The sequence below is a fragment of the Typha latifolia genome, chromosome 15, assembly GCF_019914945.1.
Source record: "Typha latifolia isolate L0001 chromosome 15, TyphaL0001v2, whole genome shotgun sequence".
In the NCBI taxonomy this organism is placed as follows: domain Eukaryota; kingdom Viridiplantae; phylum Streptophyta; class Magnoliopsida; order Poales; family Typhaceae; genus Typha; species Typha latifolia.
Window position 1 is genome coordinate 6,137,950 of NC_133100.1, and position 19,623 is coordinate 6,157,572.

Genomic DNA, 19,623 nt, shown 5'->3' on the forward strand with positions numbered 1-19,623 from the left:
GTACGCCAAACAAGTCCAATTCTGCAAGTTAGCAAAAGTAGAATTTATTCAAGAAATCGAGTGATAATTTAATGGCCATATTTAATGAAATTGACTCAAATTAACTTGTTTTAATTCCTACTCTTGCAAGTTTAAAAATTTTGTATGCATATAAAGGTGTGTGTATATATATATATATATATATATTATATTAAAGCTTGGCATGTTTCATGGAAGTATTCCAATAGCTTGTATTACCTTCTCACAAGGTATCATTGGCGTATATGGAAGCTTTTGACTTTTAATAGTTGTTTGCCTACTTGTTCCACCTTCTTGATCTGAAAATTCTTAGCAAAGGAGATGAAGAGAGAAGGGTGGAAGCATGGCATGAACAAAGGCGTCGACGTCGGACGTCGACGGTCTTTGTTTCATGCAAGAGCCAATTATAAGCCTGCTGAAGACCTGGAATCTTCTCCGGCGACCGGAGTACTCCAACCGCAGCTTCTGTTGAAACCGACGAACAGTTCAAAATTTACCGGAAAATGTCGGAAGGCGAGGTGTAGATCGTGCCACTACCACCCTGTGTCTAAGTCTAGAGACAAGGCCAAGGGTGAATACAAGCTCAAGTCCTGCGATGTCGCTTTGAATCATCGGTTGGTTTCATGGAGGGTGGTTGATGAGGGAAGTACGCTGTCAGGCAATTGTCGGTATGACGATGCCGACGAGGAGGAGGAGGACGACAATGATCACGACATTGAATATGGAGGGCAGTCCATGGAGCCAGATAGTTTTTCCAATGAAGAAATCATTCATGTATTAGAGTTGGAATCTGAAGAACTCATGAAACCTGCAGAGGAAGATGAGCAGACTATGGATGACAGTGAAGAAGATGATGACATGGACTTCTACAAGGTTGGCATTGCATGGGAGTATACAGATGAAGATGATTGGCTTGTACTGCAGGAAATTTGAGAATTCTCTTGAGCAAATAAAAGGAGAAGATCACACCATTTCTCATCTCTTGATGCTAATTTGAAGTCCTGTCTGTTGTTTCTTCTCTTTGGCTTGGACATTAAACATTGTAAATTATCACACAATAATCCTGTCATCATCGATAGAAAATAAGATGGCAAAATAGCTCTATGTATCATTGAAATAAATAGAGAAAAGACTAATTTATCTTTTCAATTCTACTACTACCTGTTGTTTTTTTGTTTTTGTTGTTTTTTTTTTTTTTTTTTGGTGCTTAATTTGAGCAGCACTTATTGCTATGCACATATTGAGTTTCAACACTATAGCATGTCTGATTGCGAAATTGAGGTGAACCTTAATCTCAGATAACGAAGAAGGTCGAAGGGCGATCAGCTCAGGCTGGCAACTGTAAATAGAGTCTTGATTTGGACCTCGATCCAACAGCAGTATACGACTGGATATTCATAACAATCTTCTAAATAGAAGACCCAACTCTAGCTTTTAGCTCATAACATCTGGTTGCACATTTTTAACGTGCTTCTGTTGCGGCCGCTATCATGTCATCAGGCACCTACAAATCAAGGAAGAATTCCCCAAAGAGTATCACAATTTGGTAATGATACCAAACACGAGCAGTATCACGCCAGTCCTGTAAACTAGGGAAGGAGTTTGATAAAAGAATTGCTTATTGACCAGTGAGAGTAGCATTAAGATGGGAGATTCAACTGAAGGATGAAGAATTACAAAATTAGTTTCGACAAAAAAAACCCAAATCTTCAATATTTTAAATGAGATATAATGCCCTTGTACTAATTTTGAGGTATCAATTGTGATCAAACATAAGAAGAAGGAGAAAGCTGTCTAGTTTGTCAATGTTTCTCTGAATCTGTCTAGTTTAAATATTTGGTGAAAGATCAGAATCATGAGATGTGATCCACTTAAAATAATCATCAGACTTTAATTGATGACACCGTGACTTACAAAGAAAAGTTTTCTCTATCAAGATCGGTAAGGTTTGCCAAGTATAGTCAAAATTGGAAAACTAAGGGCACTGATATTAGAGAATTTTTACTCTTACTAGAAGCTATGACTCCTCAACCTGATGGATATGAGCTATCCAGACTGCATGACAATGCAAAAATCACATAAGAGATGGGAAGCTTTATGGTGACAAAGAACTTACTAATTTAAGAGTCTCAGTTGAAAATTGCTCACGGAAAGGAGGAAAGGTAGACGAGCTTGATGATGATTCAGGCATGCTCCTGTCCCCCCTTTCAATCTTTATTGCATCTTGAATGGCCAGCTCTACATCTTGCATACTTGGTCTTAGAATTCCATGCAGCTCAACACTAAGCACTGCAATTTCAGCTATTCTCCAGACAGATTCTACTTTGAATGCACCTAATAGGGAAGGATCTATGATGCTTGTTATGTCACCTTTGTGAATCAATGACCTGGCCTGCAATAGAACTTACTTCATCATCCATATTAAGTATACATCAAGTCAAAAGCTTTGCAAATCACATAACCTTGGTTTAATGTGTTTAAGTAACTGCATGATCAAGAGAGAAAAACAGGAACCAATTCAGAAACAAGTATGGGTAGAGACTTGCATTGGCATAAACAGATTCATATACTAGAAGGTATGGAAATTTGTTGGTAAATTGGAAAACAAAGAACAATAGATAGAAGGATATATTTATATGTTTCTACTCTACCAGATCATGGCTCCTCCCCCAACTCCCCCAATGAGGTGGTTTATTTTTCTTCTTAGGTGCTAAAAAAGATTCAGATCATGATAAATTCCCTTTGGCTATCATGGATCGATTTGTTGGCCAGTGGCATAGGCACATCCTAATCTTACTAGCATGTACCTCACCAACATGCTGCATGATGAAGCATACTGGCACAAGAAAAGCTCACTAAAGGGGTATAACCTGACTGCTGAGATCCTAGAATTTGGAACATAATATATTCTAAAGGAACTAACTAATTCGATGGTACAAGAAGGTGGAGTATTAAATTTCACATAATTCCATTATATAAAAATTCACAAATATTCTGCTCCTCCATCAAAATATCATTCAAGTACTATCTGTCTCGTTCCAGTTAAAGTCTTTTTCTTTCACATGATTCTATTATATAAAAAATGGAAAGATATTGTGCTTCATTTCCTCTATATCCAATATTAACAAAGTAAAGAAGATGCATACCCAGTGAACAATATTCTGCTCAGAACCATAATCTTCCACTGAGATAGGCTTTCTTCCTGAGATGAGCTCTAAGAGAACTACGCCAAAGCTATACACATCACTCTTATCCGTAAATTGATGATTAGCGCAGTACCTGCTTAAAGAATTTGTCATTTGATGAATGTAAGAAGAAATAGCAATATATTGTCTGCTGCATTCTCTTTGCACAAAAAAGTTAAACAAATTCGTACATAAAAAGATGATAATTCACATCCATTTATACTCTTTCCATGTTGAAGGATAATCAGGATGCTTGGTCCTTTAGTTGCGACTAATAATGTGCATATATTGGGTAGCAATCCATATAGACCTCTAAGAAAGCTAGTGTTCTTTCAAATTGAATCAGACAGGAGCATTTACAGCATGAAGTTTCTCGCATAGTAGAGAAAATTATGTTGACTCATCTTAGAAGGCCATCTCACATGTTCTATAACTATGCAACATCTGAAGGGAAGGTTGGAGGTACGAGAACAATCAGGAAAAGAGAGCTTACTCAGGATCAAGGTAACCCACTGTTCCACGAGCAAAGCTTGATATATGGGTTACACTCTCACCAATTTGTCTGGAAAGACCAAAATCTGAAACCTTTGCCCTCATACTGATGTCAAGAAGAATATTGCTAGTCTTTATATCTCGATGAATAATAGGTGGATTGCACCCATTATGCAAGTAGGAAATGCCTAGAGGATATGACATACACCCATCAGATAGACTGAATTTGTACATTATAATGAACCTCAAAAGTTGATAGCAAACCTTTTGCAGCATCTTCAGCAATTATCAGACGAGATAGCCAGTCCAAATTTTTCTTCTTAATACAATCTGATTTCCAGATAAAATAATTGAGTCCAACAGAACAGGTTAATTATCTTGAATTAAGGATCTTCAAAAGTCACATAATTAACATACCATGTAAGTGATTATGCAGGGTGCCATTGTGCATATACTCATAAACAAGGATTTGTTGAGATCCTTCTTCACAATACCCAATTAATGGAACCAAGTTCTTGTGATGAATCCTTGATAAAAGAGCAACCTAATATTGCAAACAAGTACAAAGTTAATAAAGTTTCATCACAGTGATACATTTATTTCCTCTATTTGTTGCATACTTGCATAACATCAAAATTTAAACTGTAATAATTCAGTATTCTGTGGTCAGGCATATAAAGAAATCATATTCTTGTACGTGCATAATTGCTTTTCCTATTGCTTATGTATCCAACCATATGAATGAAATCGTGAACAACACTGAAATCATGGCATGTTAACCAAGAAACAAGAGGTGCCTACCAAGAAAGTAGCAAGCACTGTCAGGGAAAAAAAATATTATAGCATGTTAACCAAGAAAGCAGAGGTGCCTAGCATAGGTAAGGCTCTTTAGCATAGAAACTTACAAACATGATTGCACATAAAAAGGGAGACAGAACTTTGAAATCAAATGCAGTAATTTAGCAGATTGTAGCATAAAGAAACGAAGAAACATGTATTAACTCTTCACTTTCGGCACATAGCAGGTTAAACAGCTTCTTGGAAATCTGTAGCCTCTATAAAAGAGGCATGACTAGAAGGACTAGACAAATTATGGTGGAGGTGTGTGTTTCAAAATGATCGAGACCTAGCTACATCTGAGGAGCGCATCGAGTAAAGAAAGCAAACTATGCCACATTATTGCAGCATTAGAGGAGAGAATAATTCATCACGATAAATCTGGACTCTAGAGAGGTTACAGTTTGTTTTGATCTATTGCAAGGAGAACTTTACAGTGTTAACTTCGCAACAAAGAAACCATGCCCAAGCTGTTATTTGAATTTCCCATAGCCTGGAATATTTGAGAAGTCCCAATAGCCAATTTACTTAAGCGGTTAAGCCATTCATATAATAAAGGTTCCGAATCGAAATAGGGATTGAGATCGGCTGCCCAAAAAAATGATACTTATTGGCATATCCAGTATCAGACTACTTTTCAATTACATTAAATTCAAAAAATATTTTAAAATGCAAGAAATTTTTTAAGTTTAGAAAATGTGACAAAAATAAAAAATACTCACAAATGAAACTAAAAAACAGTACTCACTCAAAATCATGATTAATTCTGCGCTGGATTTAAAAATTACTGCTACAGAAATAAGATGAAGAGAAATCTTCTCTCTCTTCACTATTGCTTTGCAGCATAAGAAAAGAGGAGATAAAGAGTGGGGGAGAAAGAGCGATAAGCGAAAGAGTGAGAAGAGAAGAAAAAAAGCAAAGAGAGAAGAATTACTCCCCAAGTTCACTAGAGTGCGAAGTAGTCGAAGGAGCTGGCAAGAAAAGCTCCATGAAGTGAGGTGATGAGAGGAGAGTGTGTGAGAGAGAGAGAAAGTAAAAGCTAAAAATTGAAAAGAAGACAGTTGGATATACTTCGGATCCATTTTAGATCAAACCCAAATATTTAAAAAACCTCATTCCAGCCAATACAACCTTCCCAATTTGGTGGATATGGCCAACATGGCCGAAACTAGAATAATGTATATAGTACATTCAGTAAAGATGCAGGTATCAATAATTATAAGATTCAATGCTGAATGTTTTTCTTGTTAACTCACAAACTACCTTAAAAGCTTTAAACATTTAGAGAACAGTGGTTTTTATGTTTTATATTCAAACACTCTTCATTTCTGGGCTTGGGAAATTTGGATAGAGCCTTAAAGGTGGACTTCAATTTAATTGGTGGAGGTTTTATCTTTTAAACAATAGATGTGCCTCATGATTCGAACTTAGGATCTTTTTCTCTAATACTATATTTACTCACTAACTACTCTAAAAATTAGGTTGTAGAAAATGGTGGTTTTTACTTTTTCTATTCAAACACTCTCCCTTACTTCTAGGCTTGAGATATTTTGATAAGCCTAAAAAGTAAACTTAAATATGCTTGCCATGATTTGGACCTAGGATCTCTGATCTAATACTATATTTGCTTGCCAATTACTATAAAAGTTTAAACTATTAGAGAATGGTTGCTTTCGTACTTTATATTCTAACAAAAACTCACTGCAACATGTTAGTTTTCAGAAATACACTTCAATTCAAACCTTTAGGCAAATGACACCAAACAGAAAAGTAAATACCTCATTGATGAACTGCTGTGTTCCATGACAAGATGGATCAGCTGATACCTTAACTGCCACCTCTTCTCCATCCTTCATTTTTCCATAATAAACTGGTCCAAAACTTCCTTGACCAATTTTCTTAGAAAAGCTGTGTGTTGCTTCTTCTATCTCAGCAAGTGAGATCAAGTACCCTACTTCTTTACCTTCGTCAATAAACAAAGATGCACCTCGTTTGATGGAGAAGGGAATTGAATATTTAGACATGATGCGCAAAGAACTACCTAAATGGTACAGTTAGCCAAAATATGTGGTCCATCTGAGATCAGTAATTGGTTCAAAGTTTATAATCATTATTCTTACCATTTGAGGGCTTTCTTCGGTGACTCAGTAGCAGCCATAAAAATCCAAGCAGCAGTAGTACAAAAACAGCAAATGCTCCAATGGCCATAACAAGTACAAATGTAAGACTCCTCCGATGCTGGCTGTTAGTCTCTAATTTGTTGTTTCCATCGTAGCTGAAAGTGAATGGGACATGGTTAAACATTTAATCTTATGATGTGTTGAGATACGAGAGAGCTAGAAATGCGTGTGTATCAAGGATTAGCATGTCAATTTCAAACAGTCGCATTAGAGTCCCTGAATTGAATATCTTCTTTTTTTTCATTTTACAACAGACTCCAGAAAAATGGGAGAACAAGATAAAATATCACAGTTCAGTTTGCTTCAAAGACATGTTTCTAGATGATTATATGATTAATCATGGCTGTGAAGAGATATGTAGCTAACAGAAAATGTGTTACTGATAAAGTCTATTTACAATTTTTTTCTCCCTTCCTTAATGTAATACTTTGCCTATCAATCATATAGTTTGAATGTCAAGTTTTTGAATGAGGAAAAGAAGGAAAGCAGTAGTTGGTAGGACATGCATTGATACACTCAAAGCTTGATATGATTTAAATCACTCAAAGATCTACAACAAGATTTAAGTTCTTTCTCTGTCCTTGTGAAATAAAACTTTAAGGGGAATGAGGAATCTCTCTATTATTCTTTCGAAGAAGTTCACAAAATTTTCGGACAATAAATGTGGAAATTGACATTGAAAGTAATCTATAAGTGTGTAAACTTGAGGATAAAAGAATTAAACAACTCCTTGTATACTCACTTAAATATGAGCTTTCCATCTAAGAGAGCTGGAGGTATGTGCCCACTTAAACAGTTGTTTTGAACATACCTGCAACAGTAAGTTCATTAGAAAGTGTATTATATCTAGAACATATTAAGCTAAATAACATAGTAAAGCATGCAAAGGGCTTGATATAAATAGTATAATCATAAAAGTTGATGGAAATAGAAAATCTAGCATTTCATGAATTAATACTACTGACAAAGATTGTATCATGAGAAAGGTTCATATATATCATAATATTACATACAATTCTCTTAATCTTGGCAATTCAGCAAAGTAAGATGGCAACTGACCAGACAGCTTGTTCTTCTCCAGATGCCTGTAGATTTCCAGAGTAAGGGTCATAGTGGAGGAATATAAATGTGCATGTATTACCTTTCTCTAATTTACTTCTATTTGTAGAACTTACACAATAGTTAAACTCGTCAAACTGCTCATATCAGGAATGGGGCCAGTCAATGAATTACCATCAAGCCACCTGAGTCATCAGTAGTTCATTACCTATGGCATCCACGTTCAGAATTAAAAGATGGAAAAAGCAGTAATAACATTGTAGATGAACATACAACTCAGTTAACTGCTTCAATTCCTTTATTGCCTCTGGTATTGTGCCACTCAAATTCTTTCTGGAAAGAAATCTGTGAAGTAGGCAAATTCATAATTCAGCAGAACTTTTCAGAAGATCCTTTTTGAGTTCCATACATAAATGGTCTAAAATTTACATTTTTGTAATCTTCGGTGGCATGTCAGGGCTGCAATTTACCCATTCCCAAGGAGCCGGAGTACAAGGATCACCATCTTCATTCCTCCACTCTCCCTGAGAAGCCATTGCATGGAAAGCATGCAAAACAGCAGCTTCCAACAACAACGAGCATATATTAATTAACTCTGACCAGAGATTGATTCCCTTTTAAATAAATAGCTTCACCTAAATAACCAAATAGAGGAAAGAAGAATAGAATTCCGGATCTTAGCCAGTTCCTTCACGTTTAAAAGTTTAAGTAAATAAGTGTATAGTACTTTCAAACTGCCATAATCATTTACATGAAGCTAATAATAAGAGAGATTTATACTTACCATCTTTGATATCAGTACTCGGAATAATTTGTACATATTTGCTGATTTCAATTGCATTCAGAAGTGGGCCACGAGTGGAGTCCTGAGTCTTGGAGAATACGAATGATAGTACAAAATCCAATGATACATTCATATAGCTTGGTTCATAGAGGGCATAGCTTCCATTAGCATTCTCATTGATATTCACTATAATGTCATTATAGCCAGGCACATAAGGTTGTCTCATGGTAAATTTCCGGGTCTCATTCTTACCTAAATCCTCAATCTCAGCCAAATATGCATAAGCTCGAGCATTGGCAGGGAAGCCCTCTAGATTCAACCTGTAAGAGAGGATTCCCCTCGTTCCAACTACAGCTGTCTGCATGACTTTAACAGGTGGAAATTCTCGGATGTTTGCCTTTATGTTCTTACTGGTACTAATTCTTACTGTGCCAGGAGCCATCCCCACAAGATAATTCTGCCTTCTATCTAAATCAGATTGCCATATACGATCATAAGCGTCATCTGGGTACCTGATACATAATTGAAAGATGTCCCGTCATACAAATGGAAGTTCTTAAAAATGTTATGGAAGAATTTATAACAGATCAAAGGGGAGCCTATAGTTATCTGATATGCATTATATGTATATAGTATATACTTAATATATACATATATACTTAACAAATATATATACATATATACTTAACAAATATATATACACACACATGCACATCAATCATCAATCATAACAGATTGTTATACTTCACCTTCAAGCGTAATATAATTTAACCCTACAAACATATACTAGTTAGAATTTTCTGCAGACGACATTTTCTTTGTATGTTACATTGCTGAAGAATATGTAATGAAATTTTAATAATATAACTGACCTAGGCTATAACTGTGCGCAAGTATGCAACTATAGAACAAAAATCTAAGATAAATTCCAAAACTAGAAGTACCATTATGTATGGCAGATACATATGTATGGAAATGGTAGAAGGAAGAGCAAGATTTATGCAGATATGCATATGTAGTGCTTACAGTGAGAGCCTACTGAAGATCAATTGAAAAAGAAAATTTAGGACCTTATGTACTGATTTCTGGTGGAATATAAATGTGCTCATCACACTCAAACATTTTTGTGTATTTATTTAAGCATTCCATCTCAAAGCCATATGACAAATCAATTGAGGCTTACTCATACCTAAAGAAGTTTATATAGGAATTAGTGACCATAATTTATTTTTGATCAAGAGAAACTTTCCAACTTATGTATAATTTAATAAAAAAATTTAGGCTCTAAGGGAGTAACTAACATACATGCATGACATATAATTATTAGTAAAAGACCTACAGCACGTTAGGCAAAGAATGCACCTTTCTAGCTCATTTAGCTTAATTACACATACCGAATGGGGTCACTACTGAGAGCACCAAAATTTACTCTTGCTGCAACTTTGAGGAAGAAATCATCTTCATAGTTTGTAGCATACATTGACAAGTTCAATGGCCTCAACTCAATAGTTGATATGAAGGGATAACTCGTTGATGCACAACATAGACAGACTTGAACAGAATCAGATGGTGCCCTGATTATCATCTCCTCAACAATCACTCTGGAAGAATCAGTAACTGTTATGGTGGCCCACTGAGTGCTATCAAGAAATAGTTGGAACATTGGGTAAGGGTTGCCAGAGTCAGATTCTCCATATAGAAATGTTGCTCGGACAATGTATCGCCTCCGTTCTATTGTTTTTAGAGTATAACAATATTTCTTGCTATCTGCAGGGAAGTATCTGTGAAACCTATACTGCATTCTAGTTTCATTTGAGGCACCTACTTGTGCCACTTTACCGTGTCTGATGAGTCCAGCATCCGACACCCAAATCAAACCAGTACTTGGGTCAGTGTAGTTACTTGATCCACCACAATCTATACTTACAAAATCTGCACATTGAAGTCAGATTATATTAACTTAGTGTGATACAAATATTTAGTTACCTAAAGTAGATGACATCTAATTCAGAAACAGAAGATTAGTCAGCCCATTACAGTGCTTTAGAGAAAGAGAGACACAAACTAGATGTGGCATATAAAGGATGATGCTATAAAAGAATGATTAACTTCCTTCAGAAAATTAGACCAAAAAAGTTCAAGGATGCCAATAGTCAATTAAATTAGTTGAGAAGATCAATTTCTTATATCTGCCATTGGTTAAGTTTCTACTCATGCCAACTCGTGAATAAATGATATCCCTAAATTTTTTTTTGAGCAAATATGATATTCATTAGTGGCAGTAATGCAATCATATACCTGTGGTTTCAGATATCAAGATTGGAATGTAATCTTGACCAGTCCTGTGGAGTTTCAGATTCAACAGTTTTGGGTATTGCCAATCTAGCTACTAATTTAGGTGTTCCATAAAATATCTAAAAAGTTAGAACAAATTCAAACTAAAAAGGAAGCAGAAAAATTTCAAGAACGACATTGGACATTATTCTAAACAGAAAGTCTTTCTAGGATCTTTATTTCCATTGTAGCAGATTTAGTGAGCAATCCTTAGCAGGAAAATTAGAAATCTAAACTAATTAAGATTATGGGAATAGAACCATATGGATCAAGATCTTTGGAACAAAACAAAAAGGACGAATAGTTATTTGGTGCAGACCACACTGTAAACATTAGCCTAAACAACTTAGTGCTCAGTGGATGACGAAAGGGAGAGAATAGGCAAGAAAAATCAAAGCAGGTCACAGTATGTCCCAAGCCTAAAAATATTCATACATCAAATGGACAGAAGCCCCATCTCTAGGCGAAAATAAAAAAACAAAAACAAAAACTTATTTATTTGTCTACACGAAGGAACAAAGGCGATTAAGGACCATTCCACAAAGATGATCATTACCACTCTACCAGAAGGTAGCAACTAGGAAACCAAGCAAACCATAAGCACCATAGAGGGCATGAAAGGACATTACAGATGGTGTGTATCACTAGGCACAGTCCTTTTTGTGTTTATCATTAACTGATTAGAGCAACAAACTATTTACTTTACATTGCACAATCCTCTTATCAAATTTGTAGATATTGTACTTTAAGGTTAAAATATGCTTGTATATAGAATCAATCACAGGGAATAAAGTTTATAATAAGCACACCTGTAACTTGGCTAAGAACAGAGAAGAAGAACTGCAGAAGCAAGCCCAGCAAAGGAAGGAAACAACCCATGGCATAATCTAGAGTTTAAAAAAAATATCACCCTGAGAGAATTGGTTTATAGTAGAAGGTTTAAAACCTTACACAACTACAACGCTACCTATATATAGGATCCACAACACTTAGCTACAAAGCCTACAACCCTGTCAAGAAATGCAACACAAATTGAATCAAAAAAAGAAAAAGAAAAAAGAAATGCAACACAAAGAATGGGGATGGGATTGTAGAGGGGTCCATCTCGCACTCACCAGTCACATTCCATTCTGGAATCTACTTTTCCAACCAGGGAAATTTTTCTCTGGAATCTTAGTAGTATACCTATGAATGGCTTGCATGCCCATTATGCCTGGTGGTGCACTTCTAGCAGTAAAATCCAATTACTTCAACATTCCTCAGCTTTCATTTGATTAGGAGAAAACTTCTTTTAATCAAAAACAATTTGTTATCATTCACATCCAATCATATAAATATTTATTAGATTCAAAAGTAATAGAATATTCTCTCTTATGTTAGCTACTGTTAGGTTAAAAATTATCTTAAAATACTTTTGAGGAATTAAAAGTGGAATATATTTTTGTTTAACAATTTTTTATTTACTTTATTCTAATTGGGTCAAGTGTGGTCAGAGTTAAAGTGGACCTAGACTCCTGCACAAATTGAGCTGAGCTTAGGTCCATGTCATAGACCTGAACTGACCACTGAGTGGATCATTGCTCAAAATGATTGGTTCAACTCCTAAATTTAAATTAAATAAAAATATAAATTTCAAGAGGTAATATTTTTACCATCCAAGGATTTCCTTTTCGAGATGTGGCCCCTTTTGTTTTCATGTCCTTGTCTCAAAAACTTTGGTTAGGTTGTAGTATGAACAAGAGTGAACATGATACAACTTTATCCATGGAAAGTTCCTCAAAGTGTTATCTTTAAATATGGGGTGATGACAATGGGAAGGGAATAAAGGCTGGATTTAGTGGGGGAATGATATGTGTAATGTGTTTAAAAAGCCACCCTCCTTGCTAGGCTTTGATGGTCTTATTTGTCAATAATCCCCTAAATCAAAAGTGTGATAATGAGATGGATAAAATAGTATACCTAAACTTTTTAAAAGACAGTTATAGGATTGGTCTGCACATTGTTCGTATATATATAACGACTATGATCATGCTGAAAAGTAAATAGATGACTCGAAAATTTAACTTAATATAATTAGAGTCATCAGATGCATGTGACGATGAGTTGGCGCATAATCAATACACAGGATGATGACACGTCGTCATTTTTCATAAAATATTTGTAAAGTGTTTATGGGTGAGACTTTATTAAAAATAAAAATAAGAGATTTCTCTCCGTGGTAGATAGTTTTACGATGTTTATGGATATTTGACATATATTTAATAGTTGTTAATAAAAATTTCTATTGTATCATATGATATACTCATAAATTATCAAAAAAAAATTAAAAGAAAAGAAACATTTATGGTGATTATTGGATTCTTTTTTAGAATCTCAAAACGTACTAAATGGCTGAAAAAAGAAAAGAAATTTTACAATCTAACTCTGTCACTCATATATACATATATATATATATATATATATATATATATATATATATATAGTCTATTTGCTATTACCACCTTGAAAGATGGTTATATTGTAGAAGATCCGAAAGCATTATGCATACTTGCATATTACCCCCTGCATTAAGCATATATTTTCCAAGAACGTCCTCCGCCATTAGTGATTATTCCGTGGTCTTTAAAGTCAAAACGGCTATTTGCAATAAAAATACATAATATGGGGGGGTAATACAAATTGTAAATAATGCGGACGGATATTTTCCATGAGGATTTTTTGTAAAATTGTAAGTATAATTTTGCGGAAACCCTCCTATGTTATTTATATTTGCATATTAACCCTCTAGATTGTTCATTTATATTAGAAATGCCTCGCTATTTTGAACTAATTGTCTGATTAGTAACGAGAGGGGGGTATTTGTAAAAATAAATGCTTAATGTGGGTGTAATTTGTAGATACACACAATGATGGAATCATCCACTTAGCTTAGTAGCCAGTGTTATATTTGTTAAAAATTCCTCCCTAATGTGATATTTTATAAAATAAATTATATATATAGATAGTAAATTCATTTCTAAAACTAGAGGTATAATTATTGAAATATACAAGCAATCTGTAAGTAAATGTGAAAATTAAATTAAAATTTCATACAAAAATATAAAAAAAAAATTTATATTATATTTTAAACTAAATGAGATGCAAAATATTAATTATAATATTATTTTTAAACCTATATCAGGCAAAATTCAAATACAAAACCTGACTAGGTTAGACTTAATTCGACCCATATTATGAAACATTTTTTAAATATACTTTTATTTACAAAAAAAATATATATATATAATTATTTTAATATAGTTTTAAAAAAAAGTATCATATTTAGCGAAAGTGGTTTATTATCCTAACTAAGATAGTGTCATAAATCGATAATAAGCTGTTGATGGAGAGACCAACTTTGTTAAGGAATGGTTTACTTAAAAGTAACTCTATGTGGCAGCTATTACTTAGAAAAAATTATAACACCTAAAATCTAATCTAATTAATTTTTCCTTGCTACTGAAGCCCAAGTAGGGTAGTAGTAGTAGGACATTCCTTTTAAGAGAAAGAGACAGAAAGCTAAACAAGAAGAGCCAGTTTGCTACTTGAATCTCGTGAGGAGAAGTACGCTTAAGATGGGTCAAAAGTAATGGAGAAAATGACACCACCTGACTTAAAAGAAAGTAACTCCAATTCCTCTTTTTCTCCGAAATTAAAGGGTGGATACGTTACCAACTCCTCCAAAGTCAAATGATATATAGATATATAGATATATAGATTACCTTTATATGCAAACATTATAACATTAGCAATGATACAATGACAAACATCAGTGAATAATGTTTGTTTTCATAGCATTGGTATAAGTACTAGTAAATTAAAGTAAAAGCGGATTAACTATTGCTGGGATAATAAGCTATCTATCCATGGATTTATCCACCTCAAACTAGTGAGGCAGGTGGTGGTGTGATATCCGCACTAGTGGTGGTGGTGGTGGTGGTGGTAGCAGACACTTGATTATTTGCGTCATTCATCATCTTTCTGACCCTCGCTGTCCACCTCCATAATTCGAGGATGTAATCGTACGAATGCAATGCGAGATAAATGCCGATCCCGGCGATGATTCCATAAGCAATGGAGAAGGTGAGCGGCATCAGCACCATGGTGAGGAACGCCGGGACGGCCTCCTTTGTCTCTGACCACTCGATCTCCTTTATCATCTTCATCGCTATCATCACCCCGACGAGCACCAGCGACGGCCCGACGGCCCAGGGCGGCACGTTTGTTAGCAGCGGGGTGAAGAAGAGGGACAGGAGGAACAAGAGACCGACGGTGATGGACGTTATCCCGGTCCGGCCGCCTTCTCGGATCCCGGCGGTCGACTCGATGTACGCGGTGACGGTGGTGGTGCCGAGGGCGGAGCTGATGACGGTGGAGCCGGCGTCGACGATGAAGGCCAAGTACTCGCCCTCGAACCCGCCTTTCTCGTCCGCGAAACCGGCGTACTCCGCCATGGAGTACATCGACCCGGTGGTGTCGAGGATGTCGACGTACAACAACGTGAGCAACGAGAACCACACTTGGCTTTTGTTGAATCCACGGAAGCTTATTTGCCCCGCCGTCTTCTTGATGAAGTGGAGATCGACCACCTTTTTGAAGTAGTCGTAATCGGAGTCGCCGAGAGGGGTGTCCGGGAAGACGGTGACGCGCGTGCCGCGGATCCATGAGACTAAGGTGACGAAGACGATTCCGTAGATCATGCTCCCTTTGATGTTCTTCTGAAGGCAGGTGGTGGTGATCAAGAAGCCGACGGCGCCGAGCCAGAAGGTGGGGCTGCGCATGGTCCCACCTTGGCACTCGCCGGTAGTGGGGTCAGTTGACGAGCAAGCGGAGAGGGTGACGAGAGTGGATTGGCTCGGGCCCACGAGGCCGACGCCTTGGTGGGCTTGGAGGCCGGTGAAGGCGAGGAAGATCCCGATGCCCACGGCGGAGGATAGCCGGATGGAGCGGGGGATGATGCGGGCGATCTTGGCGCGCAACCCGACCGCGGAGAGGAGGAAGAAGAGGAGGCCTTCGACCATGATGGCGGCCAGGGCGGTTTGGTAGGGGATGGGGCCGGAGCCGCCGAAGCCGACCATGTTGTAGGCGAAGAAGGCGTTGGCGCCCATGCCGGGGGCCAGGGCGAGGGGAAGGTTGGCGAGGAGGCCCATGGCGAGGGATCCGATGGCGGCGGCGAGGGAGGTGGCCACAGTGAGGTCGTTCTTGACGTCAGAGAGGCAGGCGGGGGTCAGGGGGAGTTGGCAGGGGCCGCCGGAGTCGGAGAGGATGGCGGCATTGACGGAGATTATGTAGGCCATTGTGAGGAAGGTGGAGGCGCCGGCGCGGAGCTCGCGGGTGAAGCTGCTCTTGCGGAGGTCGAGCTTGAAGTAGCGGCCGGCACGGCCGGAGGCGACCAGACGGTTGAGAGTGGCCTCGGCGTGGTTGATGGATTCCACGAGCTTCTTGCATGGTCCTTCTCCCTTCATCTCTTCTTCTTCTTCTTCTTCTTCTTCTTCTTCTTCTTCTTCTTCTTCTTCTTCTTCTTCTCTATCTCTCTATCTCTGTCGCTCATGGAAGGTTTTGGGGTGTTAATATAGGCAGGGACGGGAGCGCTTGAGATGTTGGGAAAAATTGCATTTCACACCTTACAATATAAGTTTATTTTAGTTTTCACCATATCTTTTTCTTAAAAGTCCAATGATAAATACAAAGATGTTTATTATATATATTTCATGAAAAATCCTGGGGCCGATGTAAAAATGGAAAATGGAGGGTGTAAACTGTAAGAAGTTCTTAAATAGAGTTGGAAAAAAGACTTTTATTTTAGGGAAAAAAAATTATTTCGCACCTCCCTTTTACTGCTTATCCAATCCGACCCCTATTTTTTTACAAATTATTAAAAAAACACTTTAAGCCATATTTAGCATGTTATAATAATATTAAATAAAAATATTTAGTCAAGATAACTCAAGAATGCTACAGTAGTGCTGAGATAAAGAAAACTAATGCAAGGGTGTTTTAAACAAGTTTTTTTTTTGTTTTTTGGCATACTTGCCATTCAAAAAGTCCCATATTTATTTATATACCCTTTTTATATTTACATATATACTCTTCAAAAAACACAATTTTTTACATATATACCCTTTAAGATTTTTATGTTTTGCCCCTGAAGTTAACTAATAGTTAAAATCTAAACAATTTAGACATAAAAAAATAAAACTATCCTTATATTTTTTAGTTAAGGATATTTTTATTTTTTTTATTAAATTATTGAGACTTAATTTGAAAAGTAACATATGTTCTGAGGGGTTTATATGTAAATATAAACCTCACAGGGGTATATAAGTAAATAAAATATTTGTGAAGGGTATACATGCAAAAAAAACCCTTGAGATAACAATTGAAACTCCAACTTATCCTGAAAAGCAGGATTCAAAATGTGAAAATAAGGGGAAAAAGGGGTTGAAATAGAAAATAAACAAAATTTTGGAAAAAGGAAAGGTTCGTTTTGCAAGTAGTGAAGATCCAGTGCGTGAAAGTAAAAGATTTTGTCTTGATATGATGGGATATGCCAAGTTAATGGTGTTTTTTTTCCTTTTAAATTCAGATATTTTACAAATCACACCCCTATCTTTCAGGAGTTTATAACTCAATCCCTTTTTTTCTATATAATCTTTGCTCATCTCCCGCCTTTCTCCTCTTCTTCTCTCTCCTCTTTTACCATTCAAGTTAATTACAATTATAAAATAAATAAATAAACGAGTGTGAATTATAAAATAGATAAAAAAATAGGATTTGATTTGTAAACTTTTCTTTCTTTTTCCACTGTGGTATTACACAGTTCAAGTTAATTAAAAGAAGAGGTAAAATGAGTGTGAATTATAAAATAGATAAAATATAGGGTTTGGTTTGTAAACTTCCCTTTCTTTTTTCCACGTAAAGGTGCCGTTACAATGCGACTGAGTTTACGTTATGTAAACAGAGATAGTAAGCATGATATAAATGGGAAGATATCAAATCTGACAAGCAAAAAAGGAAACTTGGAGTTATAGGCTTTTGTAGCCCAGCTCAGATAAAGGTTTAAAGGAAGGATGGGTGTCACTATATAAGTCCCCAAGCGATAAGATAAACTAAAGGGAAAGTTTCAAATAACACCCTATATGTTTACTAATTTTTTTTATTAACACCTTACCTTTGAAGATTTTATAATCAAAACTCTTATAGGGTATAAATTACATATATGTAAAAAAAATTAGGGTGTTAAATGAAAATTTCTCTTTAAACTTTTCAAGAAAAATAAAATAAAAAATAAGGTAGACTTAGCTAAATCTATTAATATATCATCTAAAAAATTCTAAATAAACCATTGATAAATTTAATTTTTTTACGTATATAAATTGCTGATAAGTTTAATATTTTATTTCATTAACTTATAGGTATAAACGATTGAACTTATTAGGCATTGTTATCTAAAATTATTGATAACTATAATGAAACATATCAATTTTGATATTAAGTTTGAAGGTGATCTATTTTTTTTCTTTAAATTTTTTTTTTTTTTTGAGGCAATACTAGTTGGGTCTATTATAAACTATCATAATTTTTAATATCCACCCCTAAAATTTTCATCAACTAAAAACAAAAGGGTTTATGGGGGCCTTAAAAAATAGAACCCACTGAATCAAAGCCCCAAAAAGATGGCCTCCAATTCCTTGGGGCTAATGCCTCTCTTAGTACCCTCCAAAGCTCCAAGATTCCATCTTTGATTATATTACTCAATTAAGTTTTTCTCTACTACTCCAATGTCTCCCTGTACTTTGAGTACTAATCTAATCATGCAACTACTTTATTAAAGAGCTCAACCTCTTGCATGCGTAAGGAAGAGAGGAGTCCTCCTTTTTTTTTTGGGACCAAAATAGCCCTGTTTCAAATTTTATTTACCAATATAGACCGTCTTTTAAACTGATTATTAAAAAGAGGTCTATTTTACTGTAGCCCTACAAAAAACGCTAAACTCATATGAGTTTTTAACCTGTAGGAAAGAAATGGTATCAAGATAAATGTTTTTATATAAACGTAAAGTTTTAACTTAAGCAGCTGAAATACTAATTAAAACGAATACTTATAAATAAAGTGCTGAACTGTTTAGCGATTGAATGAAAACATAAAAAATACTTATGAATTGAGCATTTTTACTTAAGACTAGAGTAAAATAGACTGCTTTTAATACTAAGTTTGAGGGCTAGTTTGGTCAATCACTCTAAGGAAGAGAGGATGTTTAGAATAACATTTATATTTGCTATTGAGCCACTGAAAAGTATTTCTCTTTTGAGGAAAAAGAAGTGGGAGTGGGGCCTCAAAAGGAAGAGGATTAGAGATGCTCTCCAATGGCTAACTGTGAAATAATAATGTTGATATGATTGATTATATTTACATAAATTTATAAAATTAAACTCTAATATATATATATATATATATATATATATATGCTTTTATTATCATTAACATGTACAATATGTTTTGCTTTTATTGCTTTATAAAACATTAATGTTAATATAGATTAACCAACATTTATCATATATTTAAGACAACAATGGCATGAGGTGATTCTATCAGACACCAAGTTTGATATCATTCTATATTGATAGCAGATTAATTATATATGCTCATATGTTTGTCTTAAAAGTCCCATGTCCTCTAAAGAGAGACTATAAGC

The 19,623-nt window shown here is 35.6% G+C and overlaps 3 protein-coding genes across 9 annotated transcripts; 1 reads left to right on the forward strand and 2 right to left on the reverse strand.

The window, feature by feature from the left end:
• Positions 1-205: 205 nt before the first annotated feature.
• On the reverse strand, positions 206-11,858 carry LOC140802266 (probable LRR receptor-like serine/threonine-protein kinase At1g67720). Of its 7 annotated transcripts, none has more exons than XR_012111613.1 (17): positions 11,699-11,858; positions 9,950-10,487; positions 8,556-9,067; positions 8,201-8,333; positions 8,045-8,116; positions 7,888-7,956; positions 7,726-7,797; positions 7,455-7,523; positions 6,653-6,807; positions 6,311-6,573; positions 4,113-4,239; positions 3,960-4,025; positions 3,697-3,883; positions 3,165-3,297; positions 2,135-2,410; positions 1,306-1,522; positions 206-1,081 (listed from the first exon to the last, which is right to left on the reverse strand). XR_012111613.1 is itself a non-coding variant. In XM_073157730.1 (16 exons), exons 1-16 carry the CDS (start codon positions 11,766-11,768, stop codon positions 1,481-1,483), a joined length of 2,706 nt encoding a protein of 901 aa, XP_073013831.1. In that variant the 5' UTR covers positions 11,769-11,858; the 3' UTR covers positions 206-1,480. The 7 variants fall into 7 exon arrangements, 4 of the variants coding, with proteins under 4 accessions (XP_073013831.1, XP_073013830.1, XP_073013829.1 ...); XR_012111611.1 differs by having other exon boundaries at positions 1,180-1,522; XR_012111612.1 differs by having other exon boundaries at positions 1,177-1,522.
• LOC140802267 (uncharacterized) lies at positions 340-1,167 on the forward strand. The gene has a single exon (XM_073157733.1). It carries the CDS (start codon positions 340-342, stop codon positions 949-951), a length of 612 nt encoding a protein of 203 aa, XP_073013834.1. The 3' UTR covers positions 952-1,167.
• A 2,766-nt stretch (positions 11,859-14,624) lies between the features above and the next one.
• On the reverse strand, positions 14,625-16,491 carry LOC140802222 (adenine/guanine permease AZG2). The gene has a single exon (XM_073157665.1). The coding sequence runs from the start codon at positions 16,391-16,393 to the stop codon at positions 14,810-14,812; it is 1,584 nt and encodes a 527-aa protein (XP_073013766.1). The 5' UTR covers positions 16,394-16,491; the 3' UTR covers positions 14,625-14,809.
• Between the last annotated feature and the right edge of the window lie 3,132 nt (positions 16,492-19,623).

Excerpts from the sequence above, each read along its gene's own strand:
- LOC140802222 (XM_073157665.1), bottom strand. The coding sequence starts at position 16,393 with ATGAAGGGAGAAGGACCATGCAAGAAGCTCGTGGAATCCATCAACCAC.
- LOC140802267 (XM_073157733.1), top strand. The coding sequence starts at position 340 with ATGAAGAGAGAAGGGTGGAAGCATGGCATGAACAAAGGCGTCGACGTC.
- LOC140802266 (XM_073157728.1), bottom strand. The coding sequence starts at position 11,768 with ATGGGTTGTTTCCTTCCTTTGCTGGGCTTGCTTCTGCAGTTCTTCTTC. Across the intron at positions 7,957-8,044 it reads TTGAAGCAGTTAACTGAGTT|GTGGCTTGATGGTAATTCAT; the intron begins GTATGTTCATCT and ends CTGATGACTCAG. Across the intron at positions 3,298-3,696 it reads GTGGGTTACCTTGATCCTGA|GTACTGCGCTAATCATCAAT; the intron begins GTAAGCTCTCTT and ends TTCTTTAAGCAG.